The sequence below is a fragment of the Eurosta solidaginis genome, chromosome 5 (genome assembly GCF_040869045.1).
Source record: "Eurosta solidaginis isolate ZX-2024a chromosome 5, ASM4086904v1, whole genome shotgun sequence".
In the NCBI taxonomy this organism is placed as follows: Eukaryota; Metazoa; Arthropoda; class Insecta; order Diptera; family Tephritidae; genus Eurosta; species Eurosta solidaginis.
The window spans coordinates 247,714,431-247,737,860 of NC_090323.1; the positions used below are offsets into that span (position 1 = coordinate 247,714,431).

At 36.6% G+C, this 23,430-nt stretch overlaps 3 protein-coding genes across 11 annotated transcripts in view; 2 read left to right on the forward strand and 1 right to left on the reverse strand.

Moving 5' to 3' along the window:
- The window catches only part of ens (ensconsin), an 80,120-nt gene extending 77,397 nt beyond the window's left edge, over positions 1 to 2,723 (reverse strand). For all 9 annotated transcript variants that reach the window (XM_067789479.1, XM_067789481.1, XM_067789478.1 and 6 more), the window contains exon 1: positions 2,595 to 2,723. In XM_067789479.1, the coding sequence (XP_067645580.1) occupies positions 2,595 to 2,643 (49 nt within the window). In that variant the 5' untranslated portion in view covers positions 2,644 to 2,723. The remainder of the gene's footprint in view (positions 1 to 2,594) is intronic.
- Positions 1 to 5,084, forward strand: part of LOC137253109 (uncharacterized) — a 486,773-nt gene extending 481,689 nt beyond the window's left edge. Inside the window, exon 4 of the mRNA XM_067789490.1 lies at positions 5,056 to 5,084. The gene's annotated coding sequence lies outside the window, so the exon portion shown is untranslated. The remainder of the gene's footprint in view (positions 1 to 5,055) is intronic.
- Positions 5,085 to 9,313: 4,229 nt separating this feature from the next.
- Ras64B (ras-like protein 2) lies at positions 9,314 to 22,133 on the forward strand. The gene is made up of 3 exons (XM_067789492.1): positions 9,314 to 9,559; positions 17,155 to 17,242; positions 17,320 to 22,133. Exons 1-3 carry the CDS (start codon positions 9,449 to 9,451, stop codon positions 17,727 to 17,729), a joined length of 609 nt encoding a protein of 202 aa, XP_067645593.1. The 5' UTR covers positions 9,314 to 9,448; the 3' UTR covers positions 17,730 to 22,133.
- The last annotated feature ends 1,297 nt before the right edge of the window (positions 22,134 to 23,430 follow it).

The following is a 23,430-nucleotide window of genomic DNA, read 5'->3' on the forward strand; positions in this document are numbered from 1 at the left end:
GCGCAATACATAGCTTCTACAAAACCAATTGTCAACCTCACCTATCCGTGTTGAATCCTGCTCCATTAACAGCCGAGGCTCTGACGACTCCGAACTCCTCATGGATCCAGGGGCGGAAGGGCGGAATGGCCTAGAAGGTCGCATGTGGTCATAACAAATCTTGGTACCGGAACGTACGGGATCTGCATCCGGCACAGGACCATCAACTCGATAACACTCCCCAAGGCCTTCGGCGAGTGTCCTTATCGCTACAACAACACCAACAACAACATAAAAAGAGACTAACTGTTGCCCTTAGAACCCGATCAGGGCAGTGATCAAAAATGTCTGGGCTTAGGCTAGGTTAGGTTGACCTGGCCGGTCCATGAGGACCTCACATGGACTGATTGAGTCCGTAGTGTTATCAGAAGTTTGTTTTAACGACCAAACTGAAAAACCCTTTCAAAAGCCAGGACCTATGTTATAAAATAACTCCGTCCTCTTAGCAAATACTAGAAGCTTCCTAGGACTTACCCCACTTGCTGCTTCTAGATCTGACAGCTGTATCACTCCTAATAGCTGGAGTCTTAGCCTGGCAAGTGCAGGGCACGAGCACAGAACGTGCTCGATCGTTTCGTCCTCCAACCCGCACTTCCTACATCAGCTATCACTGACCAAGCCTAGTTTAAAGGCATGTGACGCCAGAAGGCAGTGTCCAGTCAGAATACCCGTCATGAGTATACAGTCCTCTCTTTTTAATGATAGAAAGAACTGTGTTAGTCTAAGGTTGTAAGACCTAGATATAATCTTCGACACTTTACAGCCTCGCACTTGAACCCACGCATTTCCCGCTTGGTCGATCATGTGCACCTCTCGCCTTCGCATAATCTCGCCCAATCTAATTGGGACGTCTACGGAGCAAGCTTCAAGGGATGCGCCCTTTTTAGCTAGTTCGTCCCATATGCCCTGGTACCCAATATAGATGTATGCTTCTCCCTGTCCCGATTCTCTCCAGAGACTGCTTACACTCTAACACGCATTTAGATGCTGTGCTATGCGAGATTACTGCCTTAATTGCTGCTTGACTGTCAATATAAAAGTTAACACGGTTGCAGCTAAGCTATTCTCTTCCAGGGTTTCTTCTGCTTTGGTTACGGCTAATATTTCCGCTTGGAAAACGCTACAGTAATCCGGCAGCCTGTATGATCTGCTTATTTCCGGATCAGCGCAGTATACCGCAGACCCTACTCCTTCCACTACTTTGGAACCATCGGTGTACACATGTATCGCCTCGTCCGCCATTTGCGCACCCTTTCTCTAACCGTCCACCTCTATTGTGGCCTTAAGATCTCCCTCGAAGCGCAGATAGGGAATCAGGTAGTATGTTTGTCTGGGCTTAATTGTATTTTAAAGAATCGCCGTAAAGAACAGGACATCGATTTATTCATTAATATTCAAACATGGTGCATTTCATCAGTACTGAAAATCAATTATTCCTTTTTAGGAAGATGTATGAGGGCAAGTCAATTAACTTTTGATTTTAAAAAAGCACTCCTATCATTCTAACCTACCCTGTATGAAATATTCTAACTAAAAGAGAGAAATTAAATGAGTTCTAGAAAATTTTGAGTATTAGATTTCTATTTCAACACACAGACACAGTAAAATTTGCTTAATCAATATAGTACATCAGGTTCGGCAACTCCATCAACACCCCAAAGGGAGCGGTTACTATACAAGGAAGGACAAAGGAATGACATATTTTGCATTGCATGTCAAACTGTTTTTTTTTTCAATCGTTACGAACAATACTACTGATGATTCAACTTGGTGAGGCTTTGCAGCACTACGATAAATTTGTCCCAATTTTTGCGATTTTTAAAATAAGTTAATATACCCAACTACATTATTTTCAAAAATATCACTTTTCTATACACTCCCCCACATAGAACAACAAAAATTACAAATCCTAATTTTTTCATAGAATTACTTAAGTAAATATAGTGACAACTTCGGACGGACGGAGTGCAAATGTTACACACCAGATGGCTGGCCAGCCAGAGCATAATGCATTAAGCATCAAGATGATAAATTTATGCTGGAATAATTTGGTTGAATTATTTTTAAACTTAAGTACATATGCGGCACCGTGTACACATGTATATGAAGAAACTGCTGAGTTGTACACATAACACTGCGTTGGCCGTTGCCCTGTTTTTATATATGTGCATATGTGTGCCTATAATTTTCCCGAGTTTACACATGAACTTTGGCTTAAAATGTTTAAGGTTTTCATTCAATGTCTTGCCGCACCCACCACCCATATCTGGTGGATTAGTGCACCATAGTGATAAAGTGTGAGTGGATTTTATTCACAGATTCGTTCATCAAATAGCAAATGTTTGCTGCGCACCAACCGCGGACTTTTGCCACTTTTGTTCAGCTGCACCGTGCTGCCAAACTTCAAGGTTGTTCGTTCATCAGTTCAACAATCGATTGATTTGTTGTTTTTTATGCATGAAATGCAATGAATTTCACAAATGTCTTATACGTAATATATTTTGTGGCATCAATCGTTAATTTGTGTGCAGTTTTTTGTTGATTTAGTGCTTTACCTTCCTGATTATTTGATGAAATTTGCTGTTCGCCCACAAGACTCGCCATATTTTTTCACTTTTACATCAGTCACTTGGAATTTTTTCACAGTTTTAGAACTAATAATGACGACGACTGTGAAAGAAAAATAGATGGAAAAAAATACAGCACAAGCAGTGCTGCCGAATCGACGATTTCTCCCTCTTAAGGGATTTTATATATTACAATAGCTGTGTATTTTTTTACATCTATATACGTTTACGCTTAAAATTTATATGGACTGCTAAGCGACAAACTTTAAATACACCTCTGAAATTGCTGCGGATAAAATTAGTACTACTAAATTTTCAATACGCATTATACTCAGATGTAACTGAAATATGTGTCAATGTTTCACGCTCTACACTAATTCTATTTATTCTATGCGTGTCCACTATTCATCGCAACTGATTCAGGTATATGTTATGCACAGAAACATAGACACATATTTCAGTTACATCTGAGTATAATGTGTATTGAAATTTAGTAGGGCAAATTTTATGCGCAGCAAATTCAGAGGTGTATTTAAAGTTTGTCGCTTAGCAGTCCATATAAAGTTTAAGCGTAAACGTATATAGAAGTAAAAAAAAACAGCTATTGTCTTATTTATTCGAAGAGCGAAATCTGTCAAAAAAGGGTGGCCTATTCTGTTAAGTTATTTTGTAAAAAAATAAATCTCCGTTTAAATTAAGGACACCGCGAAGGGTAGCGATCCGTACCTCTACGCATTAAGCTTGGCCCCAAACTCTGTTATAGTTACATTCTAGAAAAGTGTTTGCGCAGCGTGTAATAAAGTGATGTATTCGTGCAATCAGCGGCTCCGCAGAACACTCAACCAAAGCGACATGACGGAATACCTTCCTTGAATGAGGAAAAAAATATTGCATTCGAATAAAGCGTGATCAAGATAGCGATAGAAATTTAGCATGAAAATGCAAAAACAATATGATCCATATGGAACAATTTGCTTTTGCATTCGCATGTTAAACTTTAATCGGTATCTGGATCACTGTTCATTGGAACGTGAGGAAAAAAAACTTTGTCGAAATTGAGGGATTTTTTCTTGGAACATGACACACTGACAGATCTTCGAACGAAATAAAGGAATTATAAAAACACGAATGACAGAGTGTGATGTTTTGTATCAGGCCTGTAGAGCGTGAGAGTGAAAGAAGCTAGTATAATGTAATTAGTTCTAAATTCTCTTAGTACAAATAGCAAGGTTGCAACGATAGGGCAAAAATGCATTGTGCTGCATTATCAAGAACGCAAGGCGAACTCAGTACCAGGTGTTTTTATCCCAACAGCTGATTGCTTCGTCTTGAGCTGGAGAAATTGGTGCTTTATCGGTAACCTTTTAACAGCTGATTCGACCAACCTTATGAGAATCAATGCAATCGATTATTGGTGCCGCTAAGGTCGTAACCGTATCGTAGCCAACCAATTGGGTTTTGGGTTTACCGTCGTAACGATAAACAGCTGATTACGTTAGGGATACGGATACAGCGATACGACATACGGCACCAATGACTCCGGCTTTGATCATTTTCCATACAGCGCCTTTTACTTTAACATGTCAGTCAAGGCGAATTCAGGACCAGGTGTTGTTATCCCAACAGCTGACTGCTTCTTCTTGATTATTTTCCATACAGCGCCTTGACTTTAATATGTCAGTTAATCGAAATGAATTAAAATTTTCTTTTGACTTGAGATTCTTCTGCACGGCGAATTGGTTGAATTCGCTTTGCCAACAGCTGGTATGGATTCGCCTTGATGTCAGTTAATCGAAATCAATTAAAATTTCCTTTTGAATTGCCGTTTTTCTGCTGAATTCGCTTTGCCATCACCTCGTCTGGTGTCGCCTTGCAAGAACGTTTCATTTCGTTAGTTCGTCAGACAACTGATTTCAACGCATGGCCGCACCTACATATATCTTGCTACGCAAAAGTTATATCTGCTGTGGCGTCCGAATATTTTGGAATAATTTGGTTGAAAAACAGTCAGAGAGGCAAACAATTCGCATTGAAACTCAACAGCTTCATCCACAGCAGTTTTGTATTTCGAAAGGTTCGACGAGAGCGGTATCGGTATTTGTAAATGTTACTGAATAGGTGTTCAATTCCTATAGTCGGTGTTCACACTCAAATATTAGGGGGACTCATGAAAGCATATAAACTTATAAGGTGTAAAATTATATCCATTTACACACGCGGTTATATGAACGCACCTAGTAATACTCTTGATAAACTTGATTGTTTATCAGCTGTATTATTGCAAAACAAAATGTTATCGATTGCTATACAAATTAAAAAATGCCAAGATTAAATGAAAAATCAAAACTGAAACGCCTTTATTTGCTGATGTTGGAGATTTCTGATGAAAATGCCTGCTGTAGTGTCTGCAAGGTTGCATTCCTTTGAGTTTACCGCGTTTACACAATAGGGGGACTCATGTAACCGTATAAATGCCTTATAAAGTGTGTAAACGTATAAATTTATCTAGTTTACGCACGAGCTGTCAAATTTTGTATGAAAAATCATTTACACAATAGGGGGACTCATGATAGCATATAAACTTATAAGGTGTAAAATTATATCCATTTACATACGCGGTTATATGAACGCACCTAGTAATACTCTTGATAAACTTGATTGTTTTTCAGCTGTATTATTTCCAAAAAAAATTTTTTTATTGTTATACAAATTAAAAAATACCAAGATTAAGTGAAAAATCAAAACTAAAACGCCTTTACTTGCTGATGTTGGAGATTTTTGATGAAAATGCCGTCTGTAATGTCTGCAAGGTTGCATTCCTTTGAGTTTACCGCGTTTACACAATAGGGGGACTCATGAAAGCATATAAACTTATAAGGTGTAAAATTATATCCATTTACACACGCGGTTATATGAACGCACCTAGTAATACTCTTGATAAACTTGATTGTTTATCAGCTGTATTATTGCAAAACAAAATTTTTTTGATTGTTATACAAATTAAAAAATGCCAAGATTAAGTGAAAAATTAAAACTAAAACGCCTTTACTAGCTGATGTTGGAGATTTCTGATGAAAATGCCTGCTGTAATGTCTGCAAGGTTGCATTCCTTTGAGTTTACCGCGTTTACACAATGAAATGTGCGCGTAAATTTATACAAATTGTGTAAATGATTTTTCATACAAAATTTGACAGCTCCTGCGTAAACTAGATAAATTTATACGTTTACACACTTTATAAGGCATTTATACGGTTACATGAGTCCCCCTAATGAAATGTGCGCGTAAATTTATACAAATTGTGTAAATAGGGGGACTCATGTAACCGTATAAATGCCTTATAAAGTGTGTAAACGTATAAATTTATCTAGTGCGTAAACGAGCTGTCAAATTTTGTATGAAAGATCATTTACACAATTTGTATAAATTTACGCGCACACTTCATTGTGTAAACGCGGTAAACTCAAAGGAATGCAACCTTGCAGACATTACAGCAGGCATTTTCATCAGAAATCTCCAATATCAGCAAGTAAATGCGTTTTGGTTTTGATTTTTCACTTAATCTTGGCATTTTTTAATTTGTATAACAATCAAAAAAATTTTGTTCGGCAATAATACAGCTGATAAACAATCAAGTTTATCAAGAGTATTACTAGGTGCGTTCATGTAACAGCGTGTGTAAATGGATATAATTTTACACCTTATAAGTTTATATGCTTTCATGAGTCCCCCTATTGATTTTTCATACAAAATTTGACAGCTCGTGCGTAAACTAGATAAATGTATACGTTTACACACTTTATAAGGCATTTATACGGTTACATGAGTCCCCCTAATTTGTATAAATTTACGCGCACATTTCATTGTGTAAACGCGGTAAACTCAAAGGAATGCAACCTTGCAGACATTACAGACGGCATTTTCATCAAAAATCTCCAACATCAGCAAGTAAAGGCGTTTTAGTTTTGATTTTTCACTTAATCTTGGTATTTTTTAATTTGTATAACAATCAAAAAAATTTTTTTGGAAATAATACAGCTGAAAAGCAATCAAGTTTATCAAGAGTATTACTAGGTGCGTTCATATAACCGCGTGTGTAAATGGATATAATTTTAAACCTTATAAGTTTATATGCTATCATGAGTCCCCCTAATGAAATGTGCGCGTAAATTTATACAAATTGTGTAAATGGTTTTTCATACAAAATTTGACAGCTCGTTTACGCACTAGATAAATTTATACGTTTACGCACTTTATAATTTAATGTTCCTGTTTTTCGCATGGTTACATGAGTCCCCCTATTTTTGTTGCTGATTATCGGCAACTTCTCTTTTAGAGTTTCCTATGATATTTACACACTACCACACTTCATGATTTCAATTCTTTCTAAAAATTTGTTTTATTTATTATTATATTACAAACGAAGCGGGTTAGTAGGCTTAGAATATACCCGCGGTAGGTATGTTTGTCGTAACAGGCGCCTAAAATACCAAATTGATTCAAAGGGTAGTGTAGCGGATTTGCAACCCATAGTGTACCTATACAAGTGTGTTCACTAAGCGATAAACGTCAAAACTACAAACAGCCTCGCTCACCTGATGGAAATCTCAGGTCTAGAGTCGCATTTTTGGTCTCAACGACAACATTTTTGACTACCAATCGTATCGACTTTTTCAATTTTTCAATCATTCGGCGCACTCCAGCGAGTGCCTGTCAGAATGCTTGACAGATAAGTCAACACACTTGTACTTGTACACTATGTTGCAACCATAGATGTTTGCAACTCTTTGTGTCAAGAGAGCGCTGTTAAAATGCACATTCTTATCAATGATGTCACTCCAAACAAAAATGAATAGATCTTAATATGGGGATTTTTAACATACATTTCGGCGATTATAGTTTCAATCATTTAATAAAATGATAGTCGTAAAATATCCATTACTTTAAACTTATTTTACAATAATATGACTAGTCAGAGTTAAATATAAACAAATCTAAGTAAAATTTAGATTTTGATTAAATTAATTAGTCAAATATTGTAACGCATTTAACTAACAGTGAAAAGCATATATTCTTTTGAAATTTCAATAAATGGGACCTTTGATATAATAGTTAACATCATTTAATGTATAGGGCTTATCCTACATATCTCACGTTCCAGGTTCTGTGATCAAAATGGGCTGGTTGCATTGGGACTTCATATTCACAAAACCTGTTTTTAGTGATAACTTGTTTTTAGTAGTGCTTGTTACCAGAACGTAGCGGATCTGCATGCGGCAAAGGACCATCAACATCGATGACACTTCCCAAGGCCTTGTACACACACACGATAACGCAGAAAGGTGTTCTGCGGGGATATAATTTTGATCACCAAACCCTAGTAGAGTTATTTTTTAAAACCGCAGCCGAAGGCTAACAATGTATAAAAAACGATGGATCGTGCTCCCACTTTTAGACACTCCCGGGGAAATGTTCCTGTTTTTCGCAAATATCTTTCGATAGAAATACAATTTTTTAATTACCGCGTTTGGATTCTACAATCAGAGGCGAAAGGTGTCTTTTGAAACCCACTGCTTAATTTTGGTGCACCGTCTTGTAAAATATTACCCAAGAGATCTATCACCGTCTTCCAAAAAAATTCACTTTTTTGTTGTTGTTGTTGTAGCGATTAGGTTACTCCCCGAATGCTTTGAGGAGTGTTATCGATGTGATGGTCCTTTGTCGGATACATATCCGATACGCTCCGGTAACACAGCACCATTAAGGTGCTGGCCCGACCATCTCGGGAACGATTTATATGGCCACATTAAACCTTCAGGCCATCCCTCCCTCCCCACCCACAAGTTCCATGAGGAGCTTGGGGTCGCCAGAGCCTCGTCTGTTAGTGAAACGGGTTTCACCGCTCGAAGGTGAGGTTGACAATTGGGTTGGAGAAGCTATATATTGCGCTACACAACCCCTTGAATCCCTTCACTTTTTTGTAGTTTATGACAGTTTGCTAACTCATTCTTAAGCCCCCATTACTGATACTTAGCATAGACTTGACTTGACTTGGCGTAAACTTGGGAACTTAGCCACGATTATACTCCACTTGGCGCATAAAATCTGGCATCATAATCAGCGTTGAAATTTATTTTTAAATAAATGTCAATTTGTATGACAAAATGTCAAAATGAAATGGAAACAAACAAATGGCATCTCAAAATGTAAACGTCACTTAGAACTTACATAGAAAATCAAAATTCAACAGACTTCTAAGTCAAGTTAAGTTTTGAGTAATCAGAAACATGCAATGTTAATTTAACAGAACTGTAAGTGACAGTTCGCAAGCCAAGTCAAGCCTATGCTAAGTATCAGTAATGGAGCCTGAAGTCATTGGTGCCGTATGTCGTATCGCTGTATCCGTATCCCCAACGTAATCAGCTGTTTATCGTTACGACGGTAAACCAAAACCAAATTGGTTGGCTACGGTACGGTTACGACCTTAGCGGCACCAATAATCGATTGCATTGATTCTCATAAGGTTGGTCGAATCAGCTGTTATAAGGTTACCGATACGGTTACCGATAAAGCACCAATGTCTCCAGCTTAATGGAGCCTTTAATGTTAGGGAACGGAGCTAATGTCATTATTTGACAATCCAAAGCATTGGAAATAACTGCCAAATAGATTCCAATGCTGCTTGCCGCGACGTCGCCTACTGTCAAACTTCATTCTGTTTGCGTTTGTGTAGTGAAATGTTTTTCGATTGGAAGTGCTCCTAATAAATTGCAAACGTCAGACGATTTCATTCTGAAATATTTGCATTAAAATTAAAAATTACTATAAAACAAGTTCAGTATAATGTCGCGTAACAATGCAAGTCATGGCGGATCATCCGTACAAACGTACAAATTAGTAATTGTTGGCGGAGGAGGTGTCGGAAAATCTGCACTAACAATACAATTTATTCAGGTACGTTAGAAAACTTAGAAAAAGATATAAGATCGAGGCATCGTGAAGATGATGGAGGGAAGTGCAACACGAAAAGCGTAACAAGTTGATTTGAATTATAGTTTGGGAGTTGAAGGGGCACTGTCCGCAATACCACAAATAGCTTCGCATTTTCCCAATATACACAAAAAATAGTATACGCATGCAAAGACCTTGACTGAAAAAAAACTTGACATTCATATGCCGCGTTTTATAAGTAGATATGTATGAATTATAAATAGTCGCCTGCACATCTTTTACATATTTAAAACTTGTTGCTACCATATGTGATAGGCAGCAGGTGACATCTGCGATGAGATATATGGCCATAAAAGCGTTAAAGCTACCGCGTCAAGATGTTCATACAAAAGTACACATGTGTGTATGTATGTATATTTGCATATATGTTTGTACTTAGGTGACGAGCAACGCCCACAGTGGTAACGTCATCTTTTAAAGATCCTCCAAAGATTGATATGAAAGTATGTGTGTTCATACGTATGTATGTATATGACTATAGTCATATATATATACATAAATCTGTTGATCCGCACCCACCACAATATATAAATTCCAATATTGTTTACATACCTTCATGTAATATATATACATACTTATCTGCGTTGATATATTTGACTGACGTGATTTGAGAACGGGCGTAGACAAGATTCTGTTGAAAAAGCTTATACTACACACATCGCAAGCTACTTCTTATCACCAGTTAAGTTCACGCCCACGGAATCACTAGTTACAGCAGTTCAATATAAATATTGCAACGAATACAAAGTTATCTCCTGAATATACATATAAATATCATTTGCTCAATCGCAGGACATCCGATGAGCCCCAAATGGTCTACTCGAACCCGGAGGATTTTGGAGCCATGCTAGACCTATTTTTTAATCTGCTAGATGGTCCATACATGTATGTTTGTTAAAAGTATTTTGGTCCAGCTTTTCTGCAACCTCTTCCTAAGTTTCGGCCAACAAGACTGCAATGCAGAGTTCCAATCTTTGTGAAAAAATTGTTTGACTTTTGCGAGATCTCTGATGCGATGGTGAATATAGAAAACGAGAAATGCGTTACTATTCTGGTACTAATAAAGATACTCCTAATAGGTTTTTGAGAGTGTTATCGAAATACTAGCCCGACAATCTAGAGTACGTTTTGACAAGACTACGTGAACACTATAAATAAAATAAAATAAAAGCGGGTATAGTGCCCCTGATTCTAACTTCGCCAAACACATGCCAACTCCTTTAGTGTGCGTGAGTGTTATTCTAATCTCTGTCCGAGCCACTCCTGATAGCCAGGCCACCGCTCCATACATCAGCAATAGCCTTACTATCATGGTGTTAGGAAGTTGGCCGAGCTTGAGCTTCTCTGCATAGATAAAAAAATGCCAGCGCAATAATCTACATGTTTTCCGCCGACTCCGAACGGCATCTGCAAGACAGATCAGTTTTCGTCAAAAAGCTCTTAAGGCAGAAATAAACTCAGAATGTTTGACAAATCACTGCAGAGGGGCGACTGTGCTTAAAAAAACTTTTATAATTGAAAAAACTGTCCCCAAATTTCTTAAGTTGATTTGCAGGGAATCGAACCCAGGATCATCGGTGCGGTAATTGGAGCACGCTGTCACCACAAAACCGCGTTCGCTTGCAAGCCGCGTTGAAATATCGTTTTTCGCTGTATCCGAACGTAAAAGCCGATTCAATGGGCGAAGTAAGCGCCAGGGGCGTCTTTCGTATCTTCTTCTTGTATACGCCACTGCTTGAACACTATTGGCTTCTGCTCATCAGCACCAATTACTTTATAAAAATAAGAAACGTACTAAATGGCAATGCTCGCTAGGCGTTTTCTCCCCTTATTAAAACCAAAATACCACAATTGAAGAAAACTTGTAAATAGTAAAGGGTTTGAACAAGCTACCAGTGCTCCCTATTTACTTGCAATCCGAGTATAAATGCATACATATTCATACATGTAACTACATAGTATGCAAGTACTATTATTTGTTTGCTCTTAATATACTTATTTATGTTTGGTATTTTTAGATATTTACGTCATCTGCTGCATTGTTTTTGTAAGATTTTCATTGAATTAAATATGAGGAAAATGATTTGGCTGATAGAAGTCATAACTAGAATGTTAAAGTAGATGTATATATGTATATATGCACATATGTATATGCGCTTAATGTGCACTAGCTTTGTAAAAGATTAATTAGATAATTCAGTTATTATTTGCATAAGCTTCATTCTATAAATGCATTCCTCCGTGAACAAATTGTTAACATACATACCAGAGTTGAACAAGAACTCAAATTTGAAATATAAAAAAAAATCTGAGATAGAACGCTTTTCAAATAACGTGCGTGTTCCACCTGCAGTTCCCCTGCAAAGCAACATCAACAAGGGGTTTTCCAATTAGAAAAAAATTATTTCTAAGCGGAATCGCCCCTCGGCAGTGATTTGGCATAAAAGGGAATTATACGGTTCTAATAAACAAAATAGGTTACATAGAAAGTACTGAGAAAAAAGGTCCCACCGGAAGGATATAAAATTTAAATGAAATGCTGAACAGTTTTAGCTGAATTTTCACCAACTCAGACATCCCAGCAAACAACTGCTTGATCTGACCGCCTCCAAGAGGGATAAGGGAAACATCTCCGTAAAGACTATTACGAGATTCGGCACTTAACACACAGCCGTTTGATCCCGATAAGCATAAAGTGGTCCTAAGCCTAGTCCACACAGAATCGGTAAACATCCTAAATAAATAAATAAAATCACTGCTACAAAAATAATAACTTTTGATAGGTGGGGCCTGTGAACCCCGTTGTCAATATTCACTATTCAATCCTTGCAGAAGTAGAAAGCAGTCAATATAGTCCAATTTCGTTCTGGATACTGTAACAGGTTAAACTCTTACTTGTCAAGAATTAACACTGCATTCGATTTTCCCCACATGACACCAATCGTCTCTTTAATTGTAATGTCGAACCCACGCCTCTAACAGTAACATGCATATGGTAAACCCTGTTGATACTGCAGGTGCAGGTTTCCTTGGACTCCTGTTAGAGGACCTTAATGATTTGTGAGTGGTCGCACCTATTGAATGAGGCGAAGCACTGTTAACAACAAGATTAGAATCGAGACCCGTATCGGAACTTCGGACATTCTTTAGCGTCCAAGGTTCGTAACAGCTATTTACATTCATAGGCACTACATAATTCTTAAAAAATACATACCGTTTAGCTTTTAGCTTTAGCTTTTGAATTATCTAGCGTATTATTTTATCAGTTTGTTAAGCACACAGTTGGTTTAAGCAGACTTTGTTAAGTACTTAAAAAATATTTGTTAACTGAACCACACTAAAATTATTGCCCGCAAAATATTATGTAATTTATTAATTTAGTAACTATAAGCGCATGTGTAGAAATGAAAGCCACCCAGCCAAACTAGAGGAGAATCTAATAAACTGCAACTTTTCTTCTAGTGTTGACATGGAAAATCCAGCTAAATTCTCAGCCAAAGCTGCAGCCTTAGCTCGAAAACGTAATCTTGTACTATATATAAGGGAAGAGCATATTAAGAACTGAAAATCTCCTGGCTGGTGTTGGTACGGGTAATCCGGCTGAATTCTCAGCCGTAGCTTAAGAAAAAAATGCGTTATCCATTATTATTACAGCCACAAAAGACGAAGGAGCCATCAGAAAAGTCGATGTTTGTCTTAGCTACCTTACGCACATATTCAATTTGTCACTTTCTGTTGTTGTTGTAGCAGTGCTTCGCCATATCCAATAGATGTGACCGATCACAAATTGTCATCAATATCCCCTAACGGGAGTCCAAGGAAATTTGCTGTTTCAGCAGGGGTGGACCTTAATGAGAGGGGTGTTAGAGGCGTTGGTTCCACATTACAATGGAAGAGATGGTTGATGTCATGTGGGGACACATTGCAAGCAGGGCATACATTTTGTATGTCGGGGTTGATTCTGGATAGGTAAGAGTTTAACCTGTTACAGTATCCAGATGGAAGTTGAGCTAGAGCGACTCGCGTTTCCTTAGGGAGTGTGCGTTCCTCTTCTGCAAGTTTAGGATATTGTTATTTGAGTACAGGTGAATCCTAAGCTCCTCATGGAACTTGGGGATGGGGAGGGATGGCCTGAAGATTTAAGTTCAAAGTTCAAAGTTTATTAATAAATTTGTACATGTGAGACTATTGTCTCTTAACGTACATCAACATTCGGATATTTATCAACAATACAATATTTTTAATTTCTAAATTTATTTTTAATATACATTATCTATACTATAATAAATCTCTAGAAAATCGTGTCTGTACATCCAAGATTTCTAAAAAAAAATTAGTGTACTTGACGTTTGGAATGTCGTAGAATCCATCGGCACCACTTTTTTCTGTTTGTCTGTTTGTATGTATGATATCGATCATCTCGGAAACTAACGAATAGATTTTTATGAGACTTTCACAGATGGATAGCCTGTAATCCAGAAGGGAATCTAGAACTTATTTCATTAAAATCGCGTGAGAAACAAAAAAGATATAGTTGTTTAAGCTATAATTAAGTTACTTTTAAGGATTTTTTTTTTTGAAAAACGAAGGAAAATGCACTTAGTTTCCAAACAAATATCAAAGAATGCTTTGCAAAGTTTTTTTTCAATTTCATATAAATTAAAAATCAAATTCATGAATAGATACAGTGGCGTACCAAAAAAAAATTATTTTACGCTGCCATATTACGATAATCGGTTAAAATGAGGAGGTTACCTAAAACCTCTAAATATGCGTACAATATGGGCACCAAACAATAGAGGAAGGTCACAGGCTTCATTTGATTTTTGTGATATTTCGATAAATTAATCGATAACTGAGTTATCGGTCAAAATGTATTTGCTCCAAAATCTTTAAATTTACCTACAATATGAAATACTTTTAGCTAAGATTTTAAACCTTTTACACGCGTTAATCAGGGACTCAAACCTCTTGGTGCAATTCGGTTTATCTATTCGCTGACATGTGGCGCAAAGTTTTCGTGTGTACTGCGATGCTTTGGTAGGTGTGCGATTGGTTGTCGTACACATACACTAAATAAAATTAAAAAAAAATAAGGGCTTAATATAAATACGCATCCCGAACAACGTCGGGTACCCTGCTAGTATTAAATAAATAGATTAGAAAACTAATTCAATCAAAACACTATCAACTATTCTATGTATGTATATTTGCATGAATGCTCAAGAAGTTCTTTGACTAGTTTAGTAAAAAGAAAAACAAAAACCAAAAATAAAAGAATGAATCTGATTGAAAAAAAAAAAAATAAGAAAAATTATTATGTATGTACATTTTGCAGAAATTCAAATAAAGCCAATTTAAAGCGCCTGGTATTGCGTTCATTTTTAATGTTATTTGGTAGTGAGTTCCATAATTTGATAACACTGACAAAGAATGTTCTGGAAGACGTAAGATACTTATAACGTGGAACAATAAGGTTGCCAGTTCTGTCTGATTTTGAAAAACATAAATTTCTAAATAGGTATTCTGGTTGCCTTTTATAGATTAAATCGTGCAGGAACCCTAAATTGCGATAATTGAGAAAGCTAACGAGACTGCAGTTAAGTATCTTGGAGGAAAACTCCGATATGAGATCAAATTTACGCCTAGAAAATATATATCGAGCGCAGTTGTTAAAAGCCAGCTGCAGCTTTTTCTGTGACTCACTGTCGATATTGCCGAAAACGATCCCCCCAAAGGATATCAGTGGAACTATAAGAGCTCACCAATTTCAGTTTCACATTAATTGGAATTAAATCTGCTGTCCGCCATAACTTTCTTAATACGAAGTATATTTTGCTTAAAGTATAGTTTACATGGTACTTGCATCCGAGGTATGAGTTCAACTTAAATCCAAGGCTAGTAACCACAGATTCATAACTGATAGCAATGCCTTGCAAGGATAAAGTAGGCAATGTCGCAACTACCTGCCGGGAATACGCCAAACACATAGCCTTGGTCTTAGAAGCATTTAGATTTAATTTATTGTCATTTGCCCATGAAGATATGCGCTGGAGGTCTTCATTCATTCTGTAAACCAGATCCTCTGTTAGGCCAATCGGGCGGGAAAGATATACTTGGGCATCATCAGCATACAGATGTATCGATACGCTCTTGGAAATATTGGTCATATCATTAATAAAAACAGAAAACAGAATTGGACCGAGAATGGATCCCTGTGGCACCCCATAATCAAGGCGTTTCATCATCGAGCAACTAGTTCCAACCACTACTTTCTGCAAGCGACCTCTAAGATAATTTTCAAGCAACCTTACGGAACTATCAGAGAATCCGTAGTATTTACTTAATTTTAGTAAAAGAATAGAGTGATCCACTGTGTCGAAAGCTTTAGAAAAATCCAAAAGCGCCAGCACAGTTAATTCACCTCTGTCATAGGCTGGGCGGATATCTTCAATAATTTTGGACATGGTAGTATTACAACTATTACAACTGTAACCAGACTGAAATTCGCTCAAAAGCCTGTTTGTATTAAGATATTCCATAATTTGGGCAGCCGCTAATTTCTCCCAGACTTTTGACAAGACTGGCAATATACTTATGGGACGATAATCTGTTGAGACAGCAGCCGACGGTTTTTTAACAACAGGAATGACTTGCTATTTTCCAAGCATCGAAAAAGGTTGACGTTGTAATTGTAAAATTAATTATGTGAGTCAGAGTTGGCACTATGTATTGTATTATCAGTTTCAAAAACCGAAATTTTACACGTCTAGTCTGTTTTCATTCTCGTAGAGTAATTTAATGTGGCCATATAAATCGTTCCCGAGATGGTCGGGCTAGCACCTTAATGGTGCTGTGTTATCGGAGAGTACCGGATCTGTATCCTGCAAAGGGCCATCACATCGAGAACATTCCCCAAAGCCTTCGGGGAGCAACCTTATCGCTACAACAACAACAACAACACAGTCAACCATGGCACGCTACTGCAAGACAAAGAGAGTTCCAACCATGCCCTCGGATTAAAAAGGAAATCAAATATTTAGATACAGAAGACTTAAAGAAGATCGGCTCTATCCACCCTTTTGTTTAATTTCTACAACCCGAAGCTCCCTTTTCACACCAGAAAGAGTCATCTTTGTTTCCTATACAACATTAAACATTTTGGGCGCTATTTTTCAACAGAAATTGATGAGTAATGCTCTAAAATAAACAGTTATATCCTTAGTATTTGCAGTTCATTCGCCTCATGTGAACTCACGCGTTCACACAGCCCTCCCACACGCGGCCATAGGGGAAGGATGTAGCCCTGCTAGAACATTGCACTCACCACTGATACGGGTTATTTTCTCATTTTAGCCGGTATAATTGCTGAAATTCGTTATCCTCTAAAATTATGAACTTTTGTAGAGAAACCCAACGTTGGGCGCAATTTTTATTTCGAATTCCTCGCCCATCCTTTAGCTTACATACAATTTTATACTTGAAATACTAATAAAAAAAATACTGGTTATACGTATATGTTCTCTTTTATATTTCAGAGTTATTTCGTAACTGACTATGATCCCACAATCGAAGATTCATATACCAAACAATGCGTTATTGATGACATACCAGCAAAGTTAGACAGTGAGTTTCAACTATTTAATTTCCCACTAAACTATACTCCTAATTAAAAAAAAATCCTTTTCGCTTCATCTCTATAGTTTTGGATACTGCCGGTCAAGAGGAGTTTAGCGCTATGCGCGAACAATATATGCGCTCTGGGGAGGGTTTCTTGCTCGTTTATGCTCTCAACGATCATTCCAGCTTTGATGAAATACCAAAATTCCAAAAACAAATACTACGCGTAAAGGATCGCGATGAATTTCCAATGTTAATGGTTGGTAATAAATGTGATTTAGAGCAACAACGTCAAGTATCATTGGATGAAGCACAAACAATAAGCAGACATCTTATGATACCTTATATTGAGTGTAGTGCAAAATTGCGTGTCAATGTTGATCAAGCATTTCATGAGCTTGTACGTATAGTGAGAAAATTCCAATTAGCTGAACGTCCATTTTTGGAAGAGAGCTATAAAAGGAAGAGCAAACGAAAATGCTGCGTTTTGTAATAAGATATTGTAGGGAAAATTATTAAAAGAAAATCAAAAACGACACAAAATAAAAAAAAAAAAATAATCAGACTGTGGTTCAAAAAGTCTCAACATTTTGAAAAAGAAAAACTTTATTGGAACAAAAGCTGCCAGTAAAACCAAACAAAACGCGTCTACATATGTATAGTTATAGTATTTCAACAAAAGCAGGAGCACTTTTTTGTATGTGTTGAAAATGAATAATGCACTCAACACATGCAATTTATGAGAGCAGCAAAACAACTACGCAAGAGACACATGTGCAATGAAGTAAACAATTTATACATAAATACGTATGTACGTAATGATGAAACGAAATTCTAATAAAAGCCATCAGAGTCCATAATATTGTATACACAGAACAGTTGAAGTTCTTCCTCAATGATTAAACGAAAATATCGAATATGGCCAAAAATAAAAAATTGTATTTTTTTTCTAATCAAAATAACAAATTAAACAAATTTTTACTGAATGCAAAAAGCTTCAAAACACCAATTTAAAACATTTATATATGTATGTACACGCAAACCTGTCACAAAAAAATAGCTGCAAAAATTATTTTTAAAAATTATATCAGTTATTTTCTTCTTTTTTAATTTTGTTTTAGTTTTAAAAATATTTTAACGAATTGTATAACGAAGTGTTTTTTTATAAACAATTTTTTGTGTGTTGGTCATGGTTCAACTATATACAGGTTGGCTCATCTGTAAAGCAACAAAATATGTCTGTTCAAATAGTCAAAATCTGTGTATTGGTGTTGGTGCGAATGGTATGGAATGGAAACAGACAACTTAGCAGTTTTTGTATGTGTAAGTAAAATGTTGCCAATGTGTTGGTTTCATTTTGAGTTTGCCATCTCCTTTTGACAATCCCTTCGACCATGCAATGACAAATAAAATCAGCTGATGAGATGAGCCAACCTGTACATAATTGAACCATGGTGTTGGTTCAGGTTTCCAAGTTTGAAGTCTCAAAAATTTACAATCACCCCTATTACAGTTATCAATAGCGAGGAAATTAGTGTTGACGTTCATTAATTGGTATCGGCGTTGTCAATGTCGATAACTATTGACGGGTTTTGACGCTTTTTTGGTATTGGCTAAAACAATGTTGAAGTTGTGTTGACGTGACGCAACACAAAATTCGTCAACACAGTTTTTGGTGACGACAAGCGCGGCAATACAGAATTCAGATATTAAAAATTAAAAAAAAAAGTTTTTTTATGCTCTTCATTTATTAATGTTTTATTCAATTTCAGAAAATAGGCAAAATAAGCAGCAACAGTCAGTTTAATAGAATTATGGTAATGTTCTAGGGCAGCGGTCGACTGCTAAAATACGTCCAAAAAACTCAGGAGAGGTATCAAAAGACACGTATTGACCTCAATTTTAATAATCCGAAGCCGGAAATTAAAAATTTTACTTGCGTTAGGAAATATTTGCAAAAAAAAAACAGTTGCAAGCTTTCAAGTGGTTCATTAAAAGGTGTTTTGTGAATATTCAAGGATTTTTTTATTGCCGCCTTCGGATTATTAATACCGAGGTCAATACGGGTATTTTGATACCCCTCCCGAAATCGATTAAGTTTTCCATTAGTGCTCTGGGAGGTAGAGTCGCTAATGGTGTACTAAAGAGAAATGCAATCATCTACAATATTCAAACAAATTCCTTGTGCGTATTTGACCCGGAATGCTTAATTGTGCACTAGTAGATTTCAGCAATTATTTAGATCCACAAATTGTCCACTAAACAAAAAATTAACTCAATACAAATTGTAAATAAACAACTGTCTAAAATATAGGGATCGTATTTTTATCGATATCATGTCGACATCAATACATTGCCTTAGTAAATGCCAATTATGCATTGACGTGACACTGATGTTGATACGACGTGATGTCGACGACGATACGAAGTGATGGTTGACGTTGACAACCGTAATAGGGGTGAATTGTCTTACACAATTTTCTCCTATGAGTGTTTAAAACTTTCTTGCATTTAAAATATAAAATTGTTGACACTTTGTTTGGCAGAAGTTATAAAATATACTGCTTCCCAGAGGAGAACATCCCAAGTTAGCAAAACTTCGAAAAATTTTCCAAAAGTTCGAAAATTCAAAAGTTTGAAAATCTGAAAAAAGTGTTTTAAATGGCTTTTTGTAAAAATTTTTGTATGTACTTTTTAGTCCAATTTGTATATCAGTCCGATAAAGAACAAGTTCGAAGTCTCAAAATTCACAATGATTTATGACAACTTTTTTTCGTACTTATTTTTCCCACTCAAAAAGTTTTCTTAAACTCGGGATTGGTGTTTCGATATGTTCTAGCAATTTCGAAACCGTTTTCCAAATTTTATTAAAAAATTCAGTTAATGTTACAAATTTCATTAAAAATTTGTTGAACTAAAAAATCTCGAATAAAAATTTCGGTATTTTCGAAAACGTTTTCGAAGTTGTTGTTGTTGTTGTAGCGATAAGGTTGCTTCCCGAAGGCTTTGGGGAGTGTTATCGATGTGATGGTCCTTTGCCGCATACAGATCAGGTACGCTCCGGTACCACAGCACCATTAAGGCGCTAGCCCGACCATCTCGGGAACGATTTATGTGGCCATATTAAACCTTCAGGCCATCCCCTCCCTCCCCACCCCCAAGTTCCATGAGGAGCTTGGGGTCGCCCGAGCCTCATCTGTTAGTGAAACAGGATTCGCCGCGGATAGGTGAGGTTGACAATTGGGTTTGGAGAAGCTATATATTGCGCTGGCAACCAGAAGGGTTGCGCTACACAGCCCCTTGAATCCGGTATTTTAGTCGCCTCTTACGAAAGGCATACCTACCGCGGGTATATTCTGACCCCTAACCCGCTGGGGTACGTTTTCGAAGTCGCTTTACCTAGTCATACAATTCAATTTAACTTTTCTTTAAAATTAACAAAAATAGAAAAACAAAAAACAAATTACTGATAAAATTTGCAAATAATTTTTGCTGCTCGTTTTTTTATTAGCAGGTGTATATGCATTCGAAAAAAAGAAACAATTTTTGTGATTTTTTTAAATTAATTAAATTCACAAACAATGAATATGTATATGTATAATGTATAACTAATATATAAGGATGTGTGTTTTTTGTATTTTATATTAAAAAGTATATAGATTTATTTTTTAAGTGATAAAATTGCATAGCGAAAAATGTTACGATTATGCCAAAAGAGATTTGTATTTTTATGCTTAATATTAAAACAAAAACATTTTTTGCTTATGATTATGATACAAAGAATAAGTTTTAAATAGTTTTTATTTCAAATAATTATTTAAAGCATTGTTAACCCAATTACTGCTCTATAGAAATTGAAAAAAAAAAAAATTTATAAAATAATCAAATAAAAAAATGTGAATTAATATTTAAATTAAAACAAATAATTGCCAGTGCCTCTGTTTATATATATACGTACGTATGTGTGTATTGTAAGTTAAATGATAATCAATAGCAAAGTTTATAATACATTTTATTATGCATTATAAATATTTTTAACTCAATAACTTTTGTAATTCTCATGTTTGTATCTACTTGCTACTTTTCTAAAATTGGCGGCCACCGTGGTGTGATGGCAGCGTGCTCCGCCTACAACACCGTACGCCCTGGGCTCGCACCCCGGGCAAAGCAACATCAAAATTTTAGAAATAAGGTTTTTAAATTAGAAGAAAATTTTTCTAAGCGGGGTCGCCCCTCGGCAGTGTTTGGCAAGCGCTCCGGGCGTATTTCTGCCATGAAAAGCTCTCAGTTAAAACTCATCTGCCTTGCAGATGCCGTTCGGAGTCGGCATAAAACATGTAGGTCCCGTCCGGCCAATTTGTAGGGAAAATCAAGAGGAGCACGACGCAAATTGGAAGAGAAGCTCGGCCTTAGATCTCTTCGGAGGTTATCGCGCCTTACATTTTTTTTTTCGAATGGCACAAATTACATACATATATGTACATTTAATGTACATATGTACTTGTATATGAAATATTTTTACGCACATAAAAGTACACACTATAAAAATTGCACTGCACATTTATTGCGTGCTATTGCACAAAAGTTTAAAGGCAACTGCAGTAAATGTGTATTTATTCTAAATATAAACATACATTTTTTTCCTTAAGGTTAAGAGAAAGAAAATCCTTTATTTTAGGGTAATTTTGTGATGAAATAAGATGAAATCAATTTCATTATGTTTTTAAAAGTCAGCAGTTATATATATTTACATACATTTACTTATCACATACATACCATATTGTACGTATATTACTATTAATTAAAAAGATTTTAGTGTTGTACATATACCTACGTATACATTAAATATATTTATGTGAAATAAAATTAATAAAAGTTTAATTTTATAAAGCTAGAACGATGTGTAGTTTGCTAATATCGTTTGAATTGGGTTCGCACGTACCGCCCCAAATCTCTAAGGTTTGTCAGAAAAGAGAGGCACAAAGAGTGTCAAAAGGAAAAACAGCAAGTTAAAAGAAATATAAGAAAAACAAAAAAATAGAAAAACGATAAAGAAAGTAAGGGAAACAGAGCTATAAAGAGAAGCATAAATACAAAAAGAAAGAGAGAGCGAAAAAAAGGTGATCGAAGAAAGGTTATAAAAAGCAAAATGGAGAGAGTAACACAGCGAGGAAGTTATATAGAGAGGATTCGGAGAGAGAGAGTAATCGAGAGAAATATTTTGTTAAAGAAAGGGAGAGAAAGTAAAAGAGAAGCGTAATAGAGAGAGAACGTGTAGAGAGTAATAGAGAGGATGAGTGATAAAGGGAGATAGAGGGCATAGTGAGATGTAGAGAGCGACAGGTTTGCCGAGAGAGTAATTGGAAAAGAGAGAGGGATGGGGGGAGTCAAGGGGCTGTGTAGTGTAACCTTATCAAGTGGTTGCCAGCGCAATTTAATGCATCGATGTACCCACGCGTGGCGAGTTCTGTTTATTTAGGCGACCTCAAGCTGCTCACAGAAGGAGATGGTTGGATAATCTAGACATTTCAAGGTGTTCATACAAAATCTCTGGCAATGCTGTCATTTGCCGGAATGTACGCGATCTGTATCCGGCAAAGGTATTTCAACATTGATAGAACTTTCCAAAACCTTCTGTAATTTTCTTATCGCTGCAAGAAAAAAGAGAAGAGATAACAGAGAGAAAGAGCGCGATTTAAAGAGCGAGTAATAAGAAAAGTGATAGAGTACGAAACCAAAGTTAAAAATAGAGAGAGACATAAAGACGAAGAGTTAGAGACAGAGATAGAGATATATTGAAAGTTAGAAATAAAGAGCATCTACCAAAGGGGACTGAATACTCTTACTATAGAGACATGGACTCCCCAAATGTCGACCATATTGAACATCCACGTCGATGGCACTACGCTACCGACTGTCCTACACCCCAAAATCTTGCGTTTGATCAGGATCTACATTTTGGTGCGCACGCAACCGCAATTGTTCCGAGAATTCAGAGCCGTAATAAAGTCCTCAAATCCCTTGCTGGCAGTACCTGGGGAAAAGATAAAGAAACGCTCATGACCACATACAAAGCAATTAGCCAGCCGATTACGTGCTACGCGTCACCCATATGGTCGCCAAGCCTAAAAACTACCCACTGGAAGAAACTACAGGCCTGCCAAAATACTGCTCTCAGAATCGCCACGGGCTGT

What these genes read in the sequence shown, in the direction of transcription:
- Ras64B (XM_067789492.1), top strand. Translation starts at nt 9,449, where the DNA reads ATGTCGCGTAACAATGCAAGTCATGGCGGATCATCCGTACAAACGTAC. An exon ending in TAACAATACAATTTATTCAG is followed by an intron (nt 9,560 to 17,154) that starts GTACGTTAGAAA and finishes TTTATATTTCAG; the next exon opens with AGTTATTTCGTAACTGACTA. An exon ending in CATACCAGCAAAGTTAGACA is followed by an intron (nt 17,243 to 17,319) that starts GTGAGTTTCAAC and finishes TCATCTCTATAG; the next exon opens with TTTTGGATACTGCCGGTCAA.